The sequence below is a fragment of the Leptidea sinapis genome, chromosome 2 (assembly GCF_905404315.1).
Source record: "Leptidea sinapis chromosome 2, ilLepSina1.1, whole genome shotgun sequence".
In the NCBI taxonomy this organism is placed as follows: Eukaryota; Metazoa; Arthropoda; class Insecta; order Lepidoptera; family Pieridae; genus Leptidea; species Leptidea sinapis.
Window position 1 is genome coordinate 21860289 of NC_066266.1, and position 24517 is coordinate 21884805.

A 24517-nucleotide genomic window follows, 5' to 3' on the forward strand; every position below is an offset into this window, starting at 1 on the left:
CTTATTTTCATAAAAAAGAAGCAAATCTATAGTAATGTTAGAACCAGGATGGTCAAAGATTCCACAAGGAGTCAACCATGCTTTTACCACAACAAAATAAAAAAACTAAGAAAAAAACTGTATGCCTCATAGCAATTAAGTTAAGTTATACATAATAATAGTAATATTTACCTCATTGAGCTTAGCATTGCCTAAAAGTAAAGTAAAAAGCCCTAGTTTTTCAGCGATTGATGTAACAAAACGATCTGAACTTAAGCATCCATAACAAACACCTTCTCTCGCAGATAATTCAGATTTAACAGCAAACATATCTTACTAATTACATAAAGCGCTTTCTAAACTAAACATATCCCAAAAATATGTTTCTATTTTCTTACTACGGTACGCACAAAAACCGAAAAATTTTGTTATGATTTATAAACAAATAATCTATTGTCATTTAAACTGATCTTTTAGAAATTGTAAACTTTCATGTAAACGAAACGAGAATAGTTCAAGAAAATATATACACAACACCTTAGAGAATATAATAATAATGTTACTTTAAAGGACTAGTGTAATATTTAATCCGATTAGGGAACACTTTAGTGCACTGCACTTAGTTTACAAAGGTACTCCATAGTCCATGAGAATCACTGCACAGTGCACTGATTTATGCACCAAACAAAAAGTGTAAAAACTAAAGGTTCTACCTTTCAATAACGAATCACAAAATTAGTAATTACTAAAAACTAAAATCTAAATATCGGTATTTTAATATTTTTATGCGGTATGCAATATGCACTGTGAATTGTGTCAAGTGTCAACTCACAACTGTGCACCACAGAGTACCTACCTTAATACTGACGTTTTTTCTTTAGAATATTGACACCATAGCGGCAGTCCCCATGTGCCCATTGTAGATAGCTATAGTTTTGACAGGTGTAATCTTAGGAGCTGTCATATTATTATTATGACTAAAATTACCCCTCACGGAATTCAATCATACGACATAATTTCACATACTCAAAAGATAATAGGTAATGTAAATAAATTAAACATAATTATGAAAAGCATGTATTGATAATTATTTAATTATTATACTACCATAACATAAAAAAAACAATTTCATAAAATCACTTATCATTTCCTATTAAAATATACTACTCTAATAATGATCAAGAAATATATCGTCTAATTTGTGATTTCTATTCACGTGTTTTTATTTTCTTTTATAAATCTAAGTTTTTAAGATATGTATAAAAACTATGTATTAAATTATTAGATAGATAGAAAAACAATATACATATCATAAACTTAGAGAGCCGCTGGCAGCGAAGTCATGAGTCAGAGACATTTGTATTTGATTTTTGAGTCAACCGCTTGGCGAGAACCTTTTGATATATACATAGAGCTTCTTCGCTATAAGACTGCCAAAAGGACTATCCGGGCAATGATGATCGAGTCAAAGTACTTGCTATTGCTACTACCATGACATTTCCATGCTTATATAGGCGACAATAAACCTGCCCGTGATGACAGAACATTCCCTAGAACCAGCGCTGGTTCGTATTTATAGTACGTATTATTATTATTACAAACTGCATTTTTAACCGATTTCAAACGAGGAGGTTATCAATTCGACGATTTAAACAATATTTCAGTTTGAGCTGCGTATCGTGAATGTAGAACCCGACTCAGATTGGACAGTGGAGCAGTTAGATATTTCTTAATCCCAGACGAAAAAGAGGGTTGCTATAAATTTTACGTTTTTCAAATTCAAATTCAAAAACCCTTTATTCTTGTAGGTCACAGAAATGACACTTATGGCGTTCGTCAGTCTTTCCCTATTTTCCGATCAAGATCTGTTTAGTGGGGGTTTTTACGTTTTTAATCAAAAATCACTTTCATATGATAAAGGGGAAAGCTTGTATGTTTATTTATTGGCTTGTGTTTATATTTGGATTTAATAAGTTAAGGTACCCGTTAATGAGAGAAACTAATACTCAAGTGTAATACTTTTACTCACATAAAATTATTATTAGTTAAACTTGTTCCTTGAATTAAAAAAAAATGTTTTTTAGACTTAGATATCTTTTGCAGTGTATCTTTTTGGTATATGTAGTGTAAGCCGACATCAACATATTATTATTTATGTATGACAGGTTTTGTCAAATTTTAAATGTTGTTAAATCCAAAAAACTTAAATACTTTAGTGGTCAAATATAAATATGCTTATTTGGTTTGTAAATTTATTCACACCTCACTCTTGCTACCAACTGGCGCCAATTCTCTTTGATTAACTCCTGTATGGGAATCTGAAAAATATTAGATTTTACATATTTGCGATGTCAATACGTATCAATTATCACTAGGTAACGATACTTCCGTGATAACCTGTAAATAGCATAGCACTACATTACACAAAATACAATATATATTGCAAATAAATTTTATCAAGGAAAAAAAAAGTGTGTGTCAGCTCTGACGCACGACTGGAGTTTACTCCTGATGAACGATTGTCTTTGAACAGGTTCTAAGCAAAATCAAGTCCAATGGACTCGGTTACAAACAGACATACAGCAGAAGCTAATAAAAGCGTATTAGTTAGAAAAATAATTAAAGGTTAGGTTAAAAATTGTCTATTTGATGTGAAATATAGCTAACCAAACTGTCATCAAACTACCTTTGTTGTTTATCCTTTTCAATATACACAGACAAAGTCGAAGTGTGGGAATCTATAAAGTTAGGCAGAAATAAAATAATATAATCACAAATAAGGCTTATACCTTCAATATGCTATAGATTAACCCTGGACGTCAAGAGATCCGTATGATCCGCCTGTTATTCCTGTTACACTAAGTCACTTATTGACAACACTCCTCTTATAAAGATAATTAAGAAGATTATTGTGAAACAAGCAAAAACTTCTTGACAACGTCTCAAAAATTAAAGGCCTTGCAGCAAAAGGACATTTTAAGTGATTTAAAATCCAAAAAATTTAAAAAGTTAGTTAAAAAGAAGTCAAAAAGAATTTTATTATGAATCAACTGCAATTTTTGCTACTTTAATTTATCCCAATAGAATGTTTCTTTATATCTTTTATGGACACTTTTTTATTTACCGAATTTGTCAATATTATAGTATAGAACCAACTCTCCTTTCGGGAACCAGAGTTTAAATCTGACGCCGTAGACCGCGCGGTCAAACTGACCTGAGAGCAGGTAGTTCAAATTAATGAAACAACTTCACCCCTACAACCAATCATCTGCGGTACTCCGCGTCCGATTGTAATGTGACTTGCGATAGATCGGCGAAAAAATTTGAGGCGATGTAATAAAATTTTAACTTTAATAATAATAAAACTAGATGAGTAAATCGTTATGTTAAAATTATATGAGCATTAGAAAAATTGTTTATTTTTCATTTAAAATTTTGGCCTATTTTGCCAATTTTGGCTTCTTTCAACAAAGGTTTCGACCCTTTTTTAAGTATGTGCTGGCAGCACTCAGTGTAAGACTGGCATCCATAATCATGAAATTGGTTAGAAATAATTAATTAAATCACTATTCTACTATAAGCTAAAAGTAAAGTACTCTGTGGTGTTTGAGTCGAAGTCAGTGAATGTAGTGTAGTGTAGTTCTGTAATCTGTGGGCACATGACTCATCGCTTAGGTAGGTACATAATTCATCTGCTTGCAACGCCATCACGTAGTGATTTTAATTCATATTATCTTTGAACGCCATGATGATTCTAAAAAGTTGTCTTAAATTGTCTTTTATTCAAAAAATATGTCGAAAGTGATAAAAAGTAGTGTCGGTCAGATAGTTATAAAAGTTAAAGAGATTTTTATTGAGGAGAAAGATCAGAGTGCCTCGATAATGCCACTAGAGTATTGTTTTATCACTTCGTCGCCTACACCCTACGCCACTTAGGTCGAACCTCCAAATAAAAAATTGTTGTACAGGTTTATTATTTTCAGGCCAAGTTTACTAAAAATCATTTTAAAAATGGTTCGCTTTGGTATTAGTTACGCTCTCGCATATCTAAAAATTGTCTTTTAGCTGCTGTTTTCTTCAAACCGTTTTCAATGCGTTTCTCAAAAATGTCCTTTTTCAGGAGAGAAATAAACCTGTCTCTAGAACACTTGAACTATGTATACATATGTGGAAAAGTATTTAAAATTAATTGTTTGAAGTTATAAACCACATTTATATGAAATAATAATATTAATAAGATGTTACCCTGTGTTTCATATGCAGGGTTGGTTTTTTATAAACTATATGTTTAAACTAACTTCTTATTTATATTACTGTGAGCATTGCGACTGTGTATCTTCCGCTAGATTAGCGAAATCAGGTTTTTAGTTTGAAATTGCCAACCTTAACAAATCCAATGTATGAGTCTCTTCCGTCAAAGTGAGGCTGGTGTTTAATTTTGTTTGTTTTAAGTTGGAAAATGCAGACTCACATACGTGTTCAACACATTTCTTCAAAGTTGGATATTTCTTGAAATTTGGTAACCGATGGGGATGACTTTGATTTTAGATAAATGTCGCAGCGCAAAGTAATAATTCTGTTTTGTAATATCATTTGGTCCATTTGAAAAGTATATGCAGATTTTGCAGCCATTTCATAGATGTCACTCTCAATGGAATTATTAAAGTGGTAACTGATGAATTCCGTTGAATGAATTCCTCCAACTTCTTAATTTATTTGAAATCACTAAAGCGAATTTTAAAGTCCTTTGCTGTGTATTTGTCAGGAATTAAATCATAGTTGGTTTGTTTTTCCATAGGACCCTTGATGTCTATAAATTGTTCAAATATTATGTTTTCTGTGTCAGCTATCATAGACACTGTTTGAATTTGGATTGCTGTAATTGAACTCATCATTTACGTTAATGTTTTATTATTTTTCTTGTAGTTCCAGATTTAATGTGCTCTGTTTTCCAGTAAAATCTGCTACAAATACTAAATCATATTGCCAGTCTAAACTACTTAATTGCTCTCTTTAAGAAATGTTATTATTTCGTTCAATAAATCTTGAAATCTTTCCAAAAACTTACTCAATCACCTTACGTAAGTGTGCAATGCCTAATGCGGTGCCTTCTCGTACTTGCTGCTCAATGAGCCGCCTTTGGAGAGATATTCCTTTTATGGAATTCAAAATTTTAAAACGAATATATCCATCACATGATTTGTGTTAAGTCTCTTGCTAGCCAATACTTGTTGATGAATTATGGAAAATCTTCGTCTTTGTGACAAACAGCAAGAAAACCATTATGAATACCTGTCTTTACTGGAGCCCCATCAGTTGCAATTGAACAAGTTTATACAAAGCTTGACCACCTGTATAGCCGAGTAGTTAGCGATCCTACCTACTAAGCTAGAGGTCCCGGGTTCGAATCCCGGTGCAAGCATTTATATGATGAATATGGATGTTTGTTTCTGAGTCATGGATGTTTAAATGTATTTATGTATGTTTATATGTATGTTTAAGTAAGTATATTGTATTAAATATATCATTGTCTTGTAACCCATAACACAGGCTATATATGCTTAATTTGGGGCAAGATAATTTGTGTAAAAAGTGTGTCAATATTAATATTAAAGCTAACTTAATTTTGCTTATATATCTTTTGAATTCTGTGAATATATCAGGACCACGAGTTTATCCTTTCAAGGATATCATACTAAGCAGTTCTTCTTTCGTCAAGAAATCTTCAAAGACCATTAAATAAAAATAAGTAATAGTGCTGTATCAGTGATATCTGTTCACTCGTCAAGTTGTAGCGAAAAGTAACACAGAGAATGATATCTTTTTGTAGTTGTTTGTTTATGTTTTTTACTTATAGTGTCTATATGGGGCATCACTGTATTTCAAGACAGCTGTAAACCATGAATAGCTTATTAATTTCGTGTTTATTTTTGAAATTCATGAACAGTTAATCTGACACTGTTTCAAAGATGTCCTTGATGTTATCTGCATTGGAAAAAGGTATGCACTTTTGTGCAATTCTGTAGCTTATTTGGAATTAAGCTACACTTGCAGCTTTACTGCTCAATACGCTCAGAAACCATGTCTTCTAGGTCTTTTAGTTGCGATTTCAATGCTAGCAATTTACCCTTTCTTATTTCGCTATTAGGTGGAAAGTCATTCTGATGTATACTATGCATTGTATTAAAATTTCGCTCTAAATCTCCTTTTTTCGGTATTGCCACGGATGTATTGCATATTAGGCAGCAACAGTTTTCTTTCACATTAGTTAAGATGTATTCCAGTTAAGTATTCTTGAATTTAAGGGGGAATTTAATGATTTCTTTGGAGCACATTTATCAAGGATCTACAAAATTAAAATATTAGGAACATAATTATATTAAAATAGTTACTAAAGTAGCACTATCCTACCACTAAAGATTAATTTGAATTAATTTCGTATTGATGGCGCAATGTTAGCAAGTTAGCATTTTTAAAAATTTTATCCACATACTAGGTGGATAATTGGCTTGATCCACCAAATACCTAAAATAATTGTTTGATTATACACTATATAAAAAAATAGAAACATGCACCATTAATGCATAAATTGATGTGATATAAGCTCGAAAACTACGTGTAGCACTTGAGAGGTCAATGACATGAATGTAGCACATAGTCCTCAATGATCGGCTTTCTTAATTTTGCTTGCTTATTTTTATTGCGATTTTAAGTCGGTATTACGAGTATTAGCTTCACCGTTGTGGTTACAAGAAATAAAGGTATGATTTAGGATTTGATGGGTTCGTTTGGTGTTTGCCATAGTAACAATATCAAAAATATTATCTTAGTCTATTTGATACACCTTCAGGAACATTTCTTTCTTCATTTCGTACGTGCTTATGAGGTGCGATGCAAAGTCTAATTGTGATTTACACCGGTAGTCGTCGACGTCGTAACTTCGCTAGTCTCTGTCGCCAACTGACTGACGTATTGAGTCAATGATTGTTGCTGTTCCAAAGAGTATAATAATATATAGGGAAAAGAGAGCCCTCTCTACGCATTATTAGCGGTCTGTTTGAAAACTAGCGCCATCTGGAAATTGGCCCCGAAAATAACTATATATTAGCTCGAAATTTTAAAATTCATTTTTAATGTTGTGACGCAATTAAATAACTTTTTACCATGTTGCAATTGCGCGTAGAGTTAGTTATTTAATTTTGCCACAACATAGAACATAAAGGATAGGATTTAGTAGTGTTGGTATGAGTAATTGAGGTAGTTGGGTGAGAGAAATAAAAAGCAATGTTTGCATATTATTTTTTATTTTTATAATGTTTATGTTTATCATAATATTGTTGGGCAGCTGTTTTCGTTTTAAATAAAGTGTTATATATGTTAAAGGACGATCTTTCAAAGCAAAGTTAAAAGGTGCTGAAGATTTGTCCAGCAGCAATGTATTTCAACATTTTGCTATGAAATTTAAGAAACCAGCTCAATTATTTTTAAGAATGCATTATTTATTTTTATAATGTTTATGTTTATCATAATATTGTTGGGCAGCTGTTTTTGTTTCGTCTTCACCCACATATGTTAATTTTCCGGACAAAATTCGATTGATCGATCTGCACCAACTATACAAAATAACATTTATAGTTGTGTTATTAAAATATTGTTTTAACTTTTCTTTATGTGTGGTGCAGTTAAAAGGATAATCTACCAAGACATCTGCTATTAATATAATATGCTTTTTTATATTTTTTTTGGGTACATCTGTTCCATAAGATTCGATGTCTCTAGACAGTCTCTAAATTTCTGTCAGATTATGAAAAAAACTATCATCATGTTAAGCTGAGGTGTACCTTGAAAAGAAAAATCTGTATTTCTGGTTTATAAATTTATATTTACATATTTTACAATAATTATTAGGTAATAACGGACAAAATAAATAAAAAAACGACTTGAAATCAAATGTTTATTGTAATTTTGAGAGTTGGAAACAAATTGGATGGGATTTTTATACATTTAACAGAATATTTATTGAGATGATATTCCTATTATTAATATGTAAATTGAAATAAGGAGTCATCCGAATCTTCAATCACATTATTGGCTGCAGAAGTTCAAGCCACTCCAGGGTCTGTTGTCGTTTGGTCTTTCTTTGCCGACCTGATTGACCACATCGTCGGGGAAATCATATATTGAGGAATTCTTCTTTTTAATCTGCAGCTGATTTATTGTGGTAAGAAGCGAATTCAGTGTTTTTCCTGACACTTTATTACAAATTTTGTTGCTAACAACATTCATCGCACTAAACACTCGTTCAACTTCTGCATTGGCATGCGGCAACGATATAATGGCGATAGCAAAATAGATAGCACATAGTTCCTGATAGATGTTTATTCCAATTGCATTTCAATACGTAGCAACTTTAGCCCAAAAACTAATGGTATCTCCGTTCAGAGTACTCTAATCAATAAAATAAATCGTTTGCCACTGCTGCAAGATTTTATCATTTTTTTCATCTGAGAATCCCAATTCGTGTGTTCCGTAATTGAATTATCTTTAGATTGTTTCAGAACCTCCTCCTCACTAAGTAGCGTCATTTTTCCAGAACTTTGTAATTAGTTGGAAGTCGTTTTTGTGTTTCTTCGAGAGTGTGGTTGGCAGGAAGCTTCTGAACTTGAGACTCAAAGAGATAACCGAGAAATGTAACTGGGTTGAAGTGGTCTTTGATTTTAAGATTAATATAGTCTTGGTCAGTTGTTGCTGCCGATGGGATTATAATTCTTTGACAAACTGACCGTAGCAATGCCATCATAGAACTTAATAGTTTAACTGGATTTGCTTTTGCACTTTCAAAGATCTTGATAGTCATTTGTACTTCACCAAGAACGCTTCTTAAAAAGTTCATTTAGAGACGGTTTTGGTCGTCAGAGTACATGGCATATAGTCTCTCAGCTGTGTAGCATCGGACTCTTGTTATAGAAAATTTTTGTTTTAACTCATCCCATTGAAATAAGATTCTCACAATAGCCGGTTGAATCGAATACCAGCATGTGTCACGCGCCTTTAATATTTTTAATGGCGATTCACGACAATTGATCGATTCAAAAGTCTGTATGTCGCTGCTCAAGTGTGAAAACCAATTGAACGTTTCACGAGTTAAAGATAGTAATGCAGATACTACATTATTTTCTTTTAGGCTAAAATACTGTCCAAACTTACGTAGAAAACAAGCAAGGTTGCAAGCAAATTCGTGTGGTGTGATTTCTAAGGCTTACAGATAGAGTGGAGGGGTCTAGTCCAAGGAGTGCTATGGCTCCCCTCACCACGTTTGGAGAGATTATTACCTTTTCTCCACTCTGTATGTCATCTTTGTCCGCAAAGAAGAATGTTGCCATTGTGCTGATGTTCGAGAACAGGATATGAGGGAGTGGGGTATAACTGTGTCACTGATGGTCGAATACGCGAAATTTTTCTAAGTCCCAATCAACACTTGTAATTTAACAACTCTAATTTTTCTAAGTTCTTTTTCACTAAAATTATTCTAAGTCCTATTTATGCAAATTTATTCTAAGTCTTTTTTATGCAAAAGTGTTTCACTGTAGCTTAACAAAATTTTATAAGTTACGTTTGATACAAAATTCTAGAATAGCATTTGTCTCTTCTTGGTTAACTATTTTGCACAAAGTGTTTCGCTGCTCTTTGGGTTGTATCAGATTTAGGAACTTCTTACAATAGGCTAGTACTCGTAACATTTTTCGTAAATTTGAAAATCTTGTCCAAACAAACTCTTGATTTTCTTTTACAATAGCACTTAACGCTTTAACAATTTTCTATGAGTTTGTGTATCCCTTTGAATTCCGATAATAAAGAGAGTTTTTCTAGTTACAGTATACAGTACGTGTTTTTATTGTGAGTAGTGGTGTGATTTCTAACATGGTGCCGAAACCCGGTAGGAGTGAGTAATGTATTGAGGATTCTGGACTTGTAAAAATCTTATGAAGATTCCCAGGTACTTTGTAATGCGGACGACTGTTTATTCGTCTAAGACGCTGTATTTCTGATCACCAATCATCAAGAGTTCCATTTTGAAATGCGGTGCCAGAATATCGTTTATTATTTGTGTGCATTTTGTCCGGTGTAGTTTATTTTCTACTGTAGATTTTCAAGTGATCAATGTGGCCAATCGAGCTATGTTCCGCAATATGCAATGCTAACGTTCACTCTGCTCTTGCGCTATGCATGTATATTTCAATTTCGGCAAAAATGACAGCTGTTTATTTCGGGACATCAATTCCGTTTTTGTTTTGTGTTTTTTTGTTTCTAAATGCTTCTTTAAATCACAAAGCTTTGCGTACATATCAGTGACAATAAGTGCAAAAGGCTTTAGTGGGATCATCTGGTACGGGTTTCAGTCAATGTTTGAACTCAGGATATTTTTCCCATCCAATTATATAATGCTGTGTATAGTTTTTTTCTTAAATGGGGTGTCCATGTTAGAACACTTTCGGACCTTACGAAGATCTCTCGCAACTCACAAACAGAAAGAAAACCACTATGAGTACGACTACAACTGCTTGTATGCGAGCGTATCACCACAATGGGTTTTGAATGATAGCAATAAATCACTACGTTTGGCAAATCGCTCGCTCCTTCTTAGTATCAGTGAGTGAGAAGGTCTGTCATAAAACACCGAACCAATGTATTTATGTCAGGGGAATTCCCATTCAATATTGTACTCCACTAGTGGTGCCAGAGTCGGCGAGTGAAAATCGGACAGATTATTATGATATATATATGGGAAACAGTTTGTCCATGACAGCTTTGGAGATTTGCTCTTGCGATAGTGGTGCTAGCGGACGGTGAGTCTAAGTACCTCTTACCTGTATCTGTGGATGGTTTGCAGAAGCCCAGAAAAATAGCAGAACTATTCGCCTCGAAGTTCAAAATTCACTCGATGCCAGCACAAAGCCCGGAGATGGTAACTTTCCCTGTTGTTCCTGCGAAACCTGTAGTACAGTTCACAGTCGACGATGTAGCCAAGGCAATTCGAGGAATGAAGCGGGGCAAGTCTCCAGGCCATGACCATCTGAGTATAGAGCACATTCTATATGCGGGTGAGATCCTGTGGTCTAAGCTATGTGTGCTTTACAATTTATCTGTGAAGCATGCATACCTACCTGATCCTCTCATGAAAACAGTTGTTGTGCCAATCGTCAAGTGCAAAACAGGAGACTTGGGCTCGTCTAACAACTATAGGCCTATTTCTCTGGGCACCGTAGTGGGTAAGTTGTTTGAGCGGCTGTTGCAGCCCGAACTACTGCAGAAAGTGTGTATAGATGAGGCACAGTTTGGATTCCGTCCCGGCGTCTCAACAGACTCAGCCATCGTCAGCCTCAAGCACACAGTTGACTATTATGTGAGCCGTAACACGTCTGTTTATGCTTGCTTTCTGGATCTGAGCCGCGCTTTTGATCTAGTGAATTATGAAATCCTCTGGAGCAAATTGCGCGCCTCAGGTGTTCCTGAATCAGTGGTAGAGGTGATGAGATACTGGTACGGGGGACAAACGAATCATGTGAGGTGGGGCGACACGACCTCTGATGCCTATAGGTCAGAATGCGGGGTTCGTCAGGGTGGACTAACCTCTCCGGACCTTTTTAACGTGTACGTTAACGACCTGATACGTACGTTAACGGCTGAGGAGCACTGGAGTCGGCTGCCATATCGATGGTGTTTGCTTTAACAACCTGAGCTATGCGGACGATATGGTGCTCCTTAGCCCGTCGATCAAAGGACTCAAAAAGATATTGTCAGTCTGTGAGAGTTATGCCAACTCTCACGGACTGAAGTACAATGTCACGAAGACGAAAATGCTTGTTTTCAAAGCGGGAAAGGGTCCGGAGAGAGTTCCCGAAGTGTATTTGAATGGAACAGAGGTTCGGGTTGTTGAGCAGTTCAAATACCTTGGACACATTGTCACTGACGATCGCAAGGACGATCTCGACATGGAGCGGGAAAGGCGGTCATTGTCGGTTCGGTGCAACATGCTCGCGCGCAGATTTGCTAAATGCAGTAATGAAGTGAAGGGCACCCTCTTCAGGGCATACTGCCAGTGTTTCTATACCTGCCAGGTATGGTACCGATACAAGAGGGCGTCCTTCAGCACCATAAGGGTGCAATATAATGATGCATATCGCATTCTTATGAAGTTACCGCGGTACTGCAGCGCGTCGGGCATGTTTGCCGAGGCGGGAATGCCCGATTTCTTTCTCGATTTCGATCCTCCAGGTGGTGGGCCAGGACCTGCGTAGTGCAATGATAGCCCATTGGCTCTCGACACATCGGGAAGCAAATAGAAAATAGCTTTGGACACAAAGCTGTTTTTTTTTGCTTGTATCTGACTGAGATAAATAATTAATGAAAATAAATTTGTTATTGTATTGTATACTATTTTATTTGTACGTATACTATTTGTATTGAATTTGTATACTATTTTATTTTACGACTCAATATTGTGTATGGGATTTTATGCCTGCAATAAAGAATTATTATTATTATTATAAGTACTTATAGGACGGCCCTCGTGCACCTCCGACATGCTTTCAGAACTCCAATGAATTCAATAGTATTTCTGACAGTGGAATGAAGTAGAGTGTAATATTCTTCTGCTGAAACCGGAGAAGCACTTAAAATAGGGTGTCATCATCCAAGGGCATTGTACATATTATGAGCAGCACCACCAAATGATGCATCACCAATATATTTAAATTAGAATCACAAATCTGAAACAAAAGTAATTATTAAAAAAATCATAAGTTGAACATTTTGAACCATAAATAACTCACTAGTAAAAATTTTCAAGGAATGTTAATGTCAGCCATAAATTCTTTGTCATGCAATTCCATAGAATTGCCAGCGTCGCGTAGGTGGCGTCTTTTCATTTGCAAAAAGCTTTTTTCTTCGCTGTTCTTCAGCAAATGCCAATAAAATTATACGTGCCATAAAATGGTGCCATGGATCTATAGAACAGTCGGATCACTTCTTTATTGAACGCCGTTATTATTTTGACACTTCGAGCTTCAGGTTTCTGAACAGAGCTGCTATTTCTTTTCAGAAAGCCATCTAGCCAAACGCATCCAGTCATTTTAGTACTCGTGTCAAAATAGTGTGAAATTTTAAGCTCTTCTCCATGCTGGTGTGCTGCCTTCCTTATTTTTGCTGTGACCCCACAAATAACGAAGATAAGTATTTTATCCGGTCTGACAATTTTTTTTTCACTATCTGCTTTGAATAAAAGGAAGTCGACCGAGGCGTGGTTCCGACGAATCTTTGTTTTTTAACCGCTTCTGGAGATTTGAAAATGGTATGTAAATAACTTGAGCTGCAATCCTCAGAGAGTGTCCTTGAATAAAGGAGTCTATATAGCTTTTGATATTGTGTCAGATGACCATTAAGCCTTATAAGTGCACCTAGGACGTATTTTCAGGATTTCCGAAATAATAAAAATATTTATATCCAGCAAAGATTGCGGCCAATGTCAGTCAACTATCATTGTCCGATTTCCAACTTTCTAGGGTTTTCCTTACATACACAATATTTTCGAAAATTAATTGATATGGCACTGTCATAATATTTATCTTTTCACGACGATGCAGATCATAAATGGCCATGATTGCTCGCTTTTTTGCAAAATGAAAATCGACTCAATGTCAGCAGCTCGTCCCCACAGCATTATGCCACATGACATAAAGCTGCTAAAATATACTTACCTTGCCGTGTCTACATCTGATAGCTGTCTGATCTTTCTGACAGCATACTGAGCCGTCCCGCAAAAGGTGTTATGTGCGGTCTCCACTGTAGCTCTTCGTCTAGCGGGATACCCAACAGTTTCTCAAACAAACTCCATTTTTTTTTTTCATTTTATGTACTGTCACTATCGCTAATTATAACATTTGGTAAAATAAATCTAATACATTTAGTTTTTTTTCGTTAACTACTAAATTGTTGTTGAAAGATAGAAAAAACTCATTGTTTTTTCTTATTTTTGTAAATAAATATCTATTACGTCTTTATGGAAAGTTCCTGATCGTTTCAAATTATTCAAAAGAGGTTTTTCAATAGAAATTTGAGAGAGATCTGTGAGACGATTTTGCCCATGAGTATTACATAAATATGTATGAATACGCTTTAAACCAGAAAAAGATCTCTACGATACTAACCGGTATTGTCACTATAAGTTTTGCTAAACGGATAGCTTCGGGGAAAAGTTGATACATATTATTTTTTGACAAATAGTCTATTAATTCTGTAGGGTTCAGTTGTCGAAACTCGTCAATATTGTAAATGCATTTAAGTTCGTTAAATAAGCGATCAAAATTAAGATTAAATGACCTTTTTGAACTTAGCATTTTCCGATAAATCTGCAGAATATGTCGAAAAGTTTTCCTTGGAAAGCAATTGAAATTTTTTTACCTTTTTGATGTCACTGTATCTATTGCGTGACTCCATCAAAATATTATCGATTATAGCTATTAAAATACGCTTACAATGTATTTTGACATCCTCAACCTTTCGTTTTAAATATTATTTCATATTGCCGTTTAGTTGCTTTGCATTTTTGATTGTACTGGTGGTTTGTATCTATTCATTCTAAATACGAGTATAGTCGGTGCATTTTAGAGACATTCAATGTTTCACATAGATATGGCTTTTAGCTATCTTTACGAGTATAGTGTGATTCAACTCTTTCAAATAGATTTATATGGTCAATAATACTTTTCTCAGTCTCTTCTGACATTCTTCTTGACCTATTCTTATGAGTTCCTCTTTAATCTTTTAAACAATTGTCATCTCCCAATTTATCAATAGCTGTGTTATACTACTTGCAATTACTTGGAATTAGTATCACCGAGTAGTTTAAATGTTAATGTTATAATGCTATAGTTCACTAATTTTAATATCTTTCTGCAACGACTTGAAGTACCTCTGTGTCTATTCATAATTATACTTATTACTCATTAATGATTAAATATGAATATTAACAACAATGCATGTGCTCACGAAATTACGTTAATAGCTCCAGTAAATTTTCATCCGGACTGACCTTTCGGGGTCTAGAGATGTCACGCGCATCTTACATACCCTGCCCCCGCTTCACCCCTTTTCTAACGAGCGATCGCAATAGACACTATTGGGAAAGTATCCGTTTATTAAACGGTTGCGACCAATAACTTCAAATTCACAAGCGAATAATATTAAGGCTTAAACCTTTGCAACAGTTGAATAAGCAAGAGAAATTAGTAAAAGATAATAGAATAGCTGTAATTATTATATTCAAAGTTTTGCCGCCTGCAATGAGGCATAACTTATAAAAGTCGCTTGCATTTTTATACGAATAATCGTGCAAAAGTGCATTATTACCCAAACGAAAGGATAGACACGAGCGGCAGATTGATTTACACGTTTATTCTGGTGAACTCACAAATAATCTGCAATAAGCGCATGTTTTATTATTCATGTGATATGTAAATATTTTTTTCCGTACAATAAACGAATATTCTGCTATAAAAGCCTTATTTTAAGTCTAAAATGTTCAAAAAAATATATATACTCGTAGGTGTATAATGGGCCAAGCAAACGAAAAATACGAAAAAAAAAGATTGGGTAAGAGCTCTTGCATGTTTATTCGTTGGGGCCATCGATATGGTCTGACTTGAGTTATAGCCCATTATATTCCTCATAATTCATTTTCTTTTGTATTATATTTTTGTTCTGTATCGCTCAGTGTTCTCGAAATAGGATGATTTTCCTGGCTTGCTATCGCACCTAAAGCTATATCTGAGGCAACAGTAGTGACTAAAAATGTTTTATTATTTGTTTCGTTTTCGATATCCGGAATCCATATTGAGTCAAAGCCTTGCTTTTCAAGCGTTTTCGATGCTAATGACATCTATCTCCCTTCCGGTTTGTGCGTGCAGTGCCACCTAGTGTTTCTTTTACGGACTAAAGTTTTTAAGTTGGAATGACGCACAAAATCTTTTCCTCATTATAGCCTGTTTTTTCGTTGCGTTCACATCGATCTAGCTAATTTAGTAAAGCAAATAAAATTTAAAAAAGTTATTTAAGCTTTACTTTGTCTCCCTTCTAAATGGAGCCTAATTCAACTAGTGAAAATATAAGTGCTTTAAATAAAAGAAGATATGAAGAAAGAAGTAGCAAAAATTCGTCGTCGAGTTCCAGTTCGGAGAGTGAATCCAGTTCATACCGATAAGCAGCAGGGAAAATCACACATTCGTAAGTCGAAACGAGTGCGCCAAGTAAGTGATTCCCAATTTGAATTATTATCGCAACAAGTTGCTTTCTTAACAAATATCAGTCAACCCAATCTCAATCAGATATGATTAATAATCAGTTTAATTCTGCGAATACCTCACATACAAAAAACCAATCTTGCTTAGAGGTTGCAACTTCGTGTTTAAATAATGTTCCGATTACGTCATTAAATTCTGATGTACCCTCAATGCAGACATAGGGTTCTCAATCGTGTTCGAGTTTCTCATTACTGCCCCCAAATAACGATCAGGATAAAAATCAACTGGTTTTAGCTGATTCATCTACTATAGTTAAAGATCCGATCTGCCCTAAATCAAATGAAAAGTACCTCACTAAATTAAAAGAATTGCAAAGATTTAATTGTAAGGAATGGAATTCGGTACGGTTTTCTGAAGTACAAAAGAAATATGTTACGACACCCGGATTTGTAGAACTAGAAATTAATGACGAGTTAAAACGAAAAGAGTTTTGGTGCTCAATCCACTGAAGAATATCGTCAATATTTTTTAGAACGTTCTTTCTCTGCCATGACGAATGCTCTTTTGACACAAAAAGATGAGTTGGGTAAAATATTACAAGAAATATTTGATTGGTCTGGAAATAAGGAAACAAATCTAACACCTACTTCACTTTTTCAAAAAATGAATCAATCGTTTAATATAGATTCTTGTCTGCCGCCAGATCAGCAATGCGTACAAAACACAAAGATACAGCAACAGTTCAATTAGGCAACCTCAGAGGAACGATAATATTCCTAAGCCTTCCATAAGCAAGCAACTGAATGAAAAGCCATTTCGTAACAGCTCTAAAAGAGGAAAAATTATTAAATCAAAATCATTCTCAAATAACAGATCCGCATCATCGAGGGGACGACAGAATGGAAAACCAAGACAGCACCGTTCTGACACCCCGACTAGACATTTCAACCGCCGTGCATGACTCGCGAGCGTTTCGGGGTGGGTGTCTAAAGCAATATTATCATATCTGGAAAGAAATTGGAGCACCACCGCATGTCTGTCAAATCTTAAAAGGTATGCGCATCCCTTTTATGTTGAAACCACCCCTAATAACCCCAAGTCGTCTAGTACTGGAATGTTTCAAAATCAAAGAGAGTGTTCTAATGACCCAACAAATAGAAGTGATGCTCAAGTCTCAAATTCTAGAGGAAGCCGAAACTTCTCCCAGTTACCTTTCAACCTGTTTTCTTCTCCCGAAGTCGGACGTATCGCTTCGACCGATATTCAATCTCGGAAAGTTAAACGAATTTGTAAAAATGAAGGAATTCCATCTGTTCAGCCATTTCCGAGTGCCACAGTTTTTACAGAATCGAGATTGGATGGCAAAATTAGATTTGAGCCAGGCTTATTTCCACGTGCCGATTGCAGGAGAACATGGCAGATTCCTGAGACTAAGCTACGAAGGGAAACTGCTCCAGATGACCTGCTTACCCTTCGGCCTGTCCTCAGCACCAAGGACTTTTGCCACAGTGACAAACTGTATCGCAGAACATCTAAGGTCACACAACATAAGGTGCGTAGTATATCTTGACAATTTTATGATCGTAAATCAAAATCGCCGGATACTTTACGATCACATAGCTTTTGCAGTACACTTCATGCAGACACTGGGATGGACGATAAATTTCGACAAATCTGTTCTGGCTCCGACTCGTCAATTAGAGTTTTTAGGAATTCTATCGGACACCGAACACAGCACAAGATCCTTGTCAGAGCCGAAGTGCACTACGCTGCGCAAAGAACTTCAGAAACAGATGTCGAAAGGCATTTGGTCCCTCAAACAGGCCCAGTCCCTACTGGGGAGACTCAACTTTGCCACATTCGTGATTCGGAGAGGAAGGCTTCATTGTCGAACGTTACAATATTACAGTCGACAGCTTCCAAAACTACACCCTTACCAACCGTTTCAGTTGCCAGAACCTGCCGTGACAGAAATGAAATGGTGGTACAACGCAGCCTCGGGTACGACACCGATTCACAGTCCCCCGTTCTCCCATCTCCTAACAACGGACGCCTCCGATATGGGATGGGTTGCTCAGGTTGGACAATCCATGATCAAAGGTCAGTGGACAGAGACATAGAAACGCTGGCATGTAAATGTCAAAGAGCTATATGCAGTTTTTGCAGCAATATCGGAAAAGAAGGATCAATTGATCCAATGTCACATACTGATCCAAACCGACAATAGCACAGTGGTAGCTTATATCAACAAGGAAGGTGGGACCAAGTCAAAGAAATTACTTCTTAAATTATTCTCCTAGGCGAGTTGGACACATGCATAACAGCTCAGTAGTTCCCGGGGCGGTACAATGTCGAAGTAGATGCCTTGTCACGCCAAAGGGACCTCTTGTCCAAATGGCATCTGACTAACGAAGCCACTCAAATTATATTTCAGATGTGTGGAACTCCAGTCATAGACCTGTTTGCATCAAATACAAATACGGCTCATGTAGTGGACTGTTACGTAACGAGAGACACTCTAGACAGTCAAGCCCTATTTCACACTGCGTTTTGTCAATAATGGAACTTTCGGCTAGCATGGTGGTTCCCCCCGCCAAACTTGATTCCTCTGGTATTGCAGCACTAAACGAGGCTCAGGGTCTTTACATATTGATAGCCCCACAATGGACGAGATCCTTCTGGATAGCCGACATCCAGCGCAGAGCAATACAAGCCCCGTTTCGCATTGCAAATCTTCACAGAGTACTGGTAGACACAAGGACGTGGATGCATCCACCACGAATACAAGAAATCCAGTTGAAAGCGTGGCTGTTTTTGGGTGGTCAGAGGTAATCGAGGATTGGTCAGAAGAAGATAAAGCCTTATTGCTATCCAGTTGACGAAAATCAACTCTTAACACTTATGCGCCAGCATAGAGAAAATGGAAAGAATGGTGTGCTAAGGGTTCAACAAATTTTAAATTTCCTTCTCCTACAGAGGTGGCACGATACTTAGCATACCTCCACCATGGAGAAGGACTGGCCTATAAAATTATACTTGTTCATAAATCCGTGATTTCAACTTTTACCAATATCACCAATAACGTTGATGTATCTTCAAATTTGGGATCCTAAAATTCTTATAAGTCATTTATCTAAAGTCAATCCTAATGAGAATAATATGTTTGAAGTTTCTAAACGAACTGCAATCTTGTTATTATTGTCGTCCGGCAGAAGAGTCCATGATATGACCTTGCTGCATATAGGCTCAGGAAACTTTATAGATGAAGGTGATTCAGTCTTGCTTTGGCCAGTATTCGGCCTGAAAACTGATAAGGCTGATCACAGACAGTCCGAGTGGACAATGCTTAAGAATACCAACCAAAAGATCTGCTGTGTGTACTGGATTAGACGTCTGATACAGGTATCACAGGAACGCAAGGAGAAAGGCAACTACAGACATTTATTTATTACAACCAGGGGTAGTCCACGACCTGCTACGAGGACAATATTAGGGAGCTGGGTAAAATCAGCACTTAAAGATGCAGGAATTAATGCCCCACCTGGTTCTGTTCGTTCGGCAGTTGGATCCTTAAACTGGTTAGAAAATTTTAGCATCGATCAGATTTTGTCCACGGGAAATTGATAATCAGAACACACATTTCGGAAGTACTATCAGAAACAAATCATTTATAATGTTAATAATCAGGAGTCCCTTTCCTTATCTAATTATTTTAATGCTGCTGTTTAGTGAATAGATGATATTTTGATCTTTAATTATTGTATACCAATTAATATACCAACTTTAATTAAATCTCATTTAATTTTATTTATGTAATCAACACATTATAGCATCATCGTAAAGAGTACCAGGAGATAATAAACATATCACTCAATATGGATTCCGGATATCGAAGACGAAACAAATAATAGAGAGTGTTAACAAACAATAAAACTTACCTATTATTTTTTCTGAGATATCCGGAATCCAGGTAATGTCTACCTGGTACATTGAGTCTTATAATGAATAAAAGATTTTGTGCGTCATTCCAACTTAACAACTTTAGTCCGTAAAAGAAACACTAGGTGCCCCTGCACGCACAAACCGGAAGGGAGATAGATGTCGTTCGCATCGAAAACGCTTGAAAAGCAAGGCTTTGACTCAATATGGATTCCGGATATCTCAGAAAAAATAATAGGTAAGTTTTATTGTTTGTTAAAACTCTCTATTTAAATCGGAAATTTCTAATATAGGGGTGCGCCGTTAGTTAAGAAATGTTGGCATTGAAATTAAATCTATTTAATGTTTTTAAGAAGTAGTTTCACTATTCGTTACGTCTTCAGTGAAACAGTCTTTGGATGTTTCACATAGATAGATTCTTCCGGTCTATAGTGGCGTTATACGTCTTTTCTATGGAGACTGTTGGCTACTAGGGACTTTTAGAGACTGAGCGTTTGGCGATTAAATAAAACAACTGCTTGACTGTGAGGAATATGTGGAAAATATGATTTATTAAAAGTTACATGATATATATACAAAATCCTTAAAACTAGTTACCCAATTACAGTTGTTACTTAAAAAATATTTATAAGTTCAGAAAATACACACCAATACTAGAGCTTACATTTTAACCAATAGTAAAACGTTTCATTCAATAAGAATCACTTTTTTTAAAAACTTCAGCACATTGAATTAAATCTTGTTTTTCAAACATTTTGAAAACTGCTGTTTTACCCCTCCTGTAAAATGCAGATGTCGTATCACAGCCAGTTATTGCGTGTAAAAATAGTACATGATCTTTACACTTTACAAAAGTAAATAAACTTTTTGATGAATATATATCTGATTGATGCTGAGCTTTTCCTGGTTTTAAGAAAAAAATAGTTTTTTCAGTTGGCGTTCGAGCAGTGAGTAATACAAGTAAGTCAACATCTTCACCAACAACAATAGTTGTATTTGTCAAATTGAATTGCTCTATTGCTGTTTCAATAATCAATACATCAGCATCATTATTAGCTGGTTTTACCAATATATTTTCAGTCGTAAACTTTTCTTTCAACATTGAAATGAACCGAGACTTGTTGTGGGTATTAGTAAGAAATTTCTGTTGACTGGTTGGGACTGTCATAAGTTCATCAAATAAAATGTCAGAAGATGAAGATGTTGCTAAAGTTCGACGACGTTGTTCTGCAGCTTTGATACTTCTCTTGCAATCATCATAGCCATCAAATACGACAGTAACTCTGGAACCAAAATATCTACGTACATATTGAACGTATTTATCTAAGATAACGTTGAATGTTTCTTCGCTATCCCACACAACGCGGTGTAGTAAGAATCCTCCGTCAATGATGTATGTCGCATTAGTGTTGTTAATATCAATATTTACTTTTTCAAAACAATCGTAAATGGTAGATTTCTGTGTTTTACGCATCCCGATGTCACCAAATAACGATAAAGGGTAGGGAGCTAATTCATATTCAAAATATTTTTCAATTTCATCTTGAAATGCTGCAGTAATACTCATGCGTTGGAACAATAATACAGGGTCAATAGGTACTTTTTCTTCATGAACTTTTATGGAACTAGACATAGCTAAGAGAGGAACAACTTTATCAGCGCGTTTTAATTTAATATTATTGAATGTCAGTCCTGTCATTTTTGCCATAGAAGCAAGTCCAACTTCACGAGCTTTATAACAATTAATTTTATCGTCACCAACGACACCACTCGCAATAGAAACAATTTTGTTAACCTCTGGAAAAGGGTCATGCGTTGAGAACCACTCTAAAAGTCTTCGTATGTCTCTAGCATCTTTTTTTACTCGTGAATCACTTGCATCAACATGCTGCTCGGTCGTATCCATCCTAACATTAGCGATATCTTCTAATTTGTCACAAACTGTATTCATAGCATGCATACTATAAACCCATTTACTGATGACGCTCTCTTTTGTACTTCTCCCTCGAGCAATACCTCCATCTGTCTTCATAGCTTTCATCATAGACTGCTCGATTACCATGTCCGTTGAAGTTCCACAACGTAATTTGTCAGAACGTCTAACTGTAAAAAATCCTCCTGAAAACTTTTCGTAAACTTCAGGATCAATCAAATTCTGTAATTGTTCCATATCCTGCAAGTAAAGGTGTGCAGATTTAGCATAAGGAAAATGTCCAGACGCGTGAAAATAAGGAAGCATTTCTTTGACGCAGTTTAAATGAGCTTTCCCATTCCCCATACGCTCAGCTCTTAGGAATTCTTTAGCAATGGAAACCATACAAAAATATTGAATCCAAAGTTTTGCAGTTGGTCCTCGTTCCTCATATTCTTTTAGTTTTTGATTAAATTTATCAAGTGAAGCTCCAGATACCTCATCGTCATTTTCAATATCATTGTATGAAAGAGTATTACCTAATATATGCTCGATATTTACGATTAGATCTGCATCCATTATGTCATTCATTTCAACTTCTTTTAATATTATAATTGCCAAACTAAGCTGAAGTAGTGTATGAGCTCGAACAGCTCTTGCGTAAGCATGACCATTCAGCATTTTTTCTAATGATTTTAACGCATAGATCTCTGCTAGTACTTCTTTCATGCCGCTTCCTTGCATAATATGACCAATTGCTCCCATAAAAGACATCAGTAAATGAAATCCTCCAAGTCTGATGATGATTTTTGATAATTCAGAGCCCTGAGGTGCGGCTGATACAATTTCTCGAGCTTTAGCATACAGGGGCTGGTCGAAAGTCACGATGCATACAGTGTGGCCATACCGTTTTGCATTCTCTAATGCACAAAGTAAAGTTGTATAGATAGTGTTATAGTTACTGGCTGGTTGGTGAATAAATGGTAAGAATGAAATTTGAGATTTAGAATAATTCGTATGATTATTTGTTAAACGTTCAATAAAACCATTCCAACCGGGTAAAGACTCATTTTTCCATTTTCCATAAAACCATACTACATCAACTTTTTTGAGAAACGATACTGTTTCAGTTCCATAAACAAAATCTTTAACATTTATTTTACTGTAGCCTACTACACCGTCATTTGTATAAGTCTGTATCGGCACATGAGCTTTTGCCTTGAAATCATTTGCTGAAAGAGTTTCTTTTATTCGTGGCATAGGTTCTTCTAGTAAAACTGAATGTTTTGGAGTAACAATTTGAATAATACCCATTATGTGGAGCGTGTTATTGCCGTCTAGCGTATTTACATTAATATCAGCATTATCTGCAACGTATTGAATAAGAGTGCCACTTTCTGGTGGTAGGACATGAGGAGGACGATGGAAAACTGCTGCTGCCTCGTACATTATTGTATAAATTATAAGATGCACATAAACCAAAAGCCGAAAAGATTTGTATAAGACGTTTAGACCCGAACCTTCGATGAAAAAAAACTGCGAGGCCTAATTGTAATTTAGATTTAAAAGACCTTGGTCGAACAGCAGTCATGATACAATGGCAAATTAATTTTAAATGATCTAAATTTGATCGTTTATTTTTTAAAATCACTCGTTCCACAAGATATGTCAATGATTCTGGGATTTCATTATTTAAATCTTCGAACATGCGACTTGGTGGAGGGTAGTTAGAATTATCAAATACTGTACTCAATCGTTCTTCTGTTTTATTCATTTTTTTTTCGTACCAGGCTTGATTCACAATATCATGATGATTATCCACTAAGCATATGAATGTTGATGCTCCCGATTTCTCAGTGATAATAAGTTAATCACCATACTTTACTTTTAGTCGTAGCTTAATCGTTCTGTTATCTAGAGTCGTAGTTTAGCAAACCTTTTGTAATTCGTTCAAAGTGAACTGACAGTCATCGCTATTTTCAATGTAAGTAAATATTTCCTCCATTGCCAAATTCGTTGCTTCGTCTTTAGGACGACCCATTTTAGCTCCAGTGGGTTTTAAAAAATTAGCATAGCAATCTCGATGATACTTAGCTTCAGCAGCAACTAAATCATATTCAAATTCGACTCGAGCAAGAACAGCTTTTGCTAAAGCATCGTCACGAGCCCGAGCTGTTTCCAGAATTGAATCTTTAAATTGAAGTGTACTTGGCTGATTCGACGCCGAAAATCTGAGGATTTTCTTTTTTCACTTTCTTGCTGTACTTTGACTTTGCTCGCACTCGGCTTGTGAATCGGATTAAGACTAATTATTTTCACTACCTGCTGAAAAATTTGTGTATGAATATATACTTTAAATCTTTAATATCTTCAAAAATATTCATTTAAA

General features: G+C 35.6%; 1 protein-coding gene across 1 annotated transcript in view; it reads right to left on the minus strand.

Moving 5' to 3' along the window:
• The window catches only part of LOC126973683 (zinc finger protein 782-like), a 44485-nt gene extending 20316 nt beyond the window's left edge, over positions 1–24169 (minus strand). Inside the window, exon 1 of the mRNA XM_050821003.1 lies at positions 24065–24169. Within this exon, the coding sequence (XP_050676960.1) occupies positions 24065–24169 (105 nt within the window). The remainder of the gene's footprint in view (positions 1–24064) is intronic.
• Between the last annotated feature and the right edge of the window lie 348 nt (positions 24170–24517).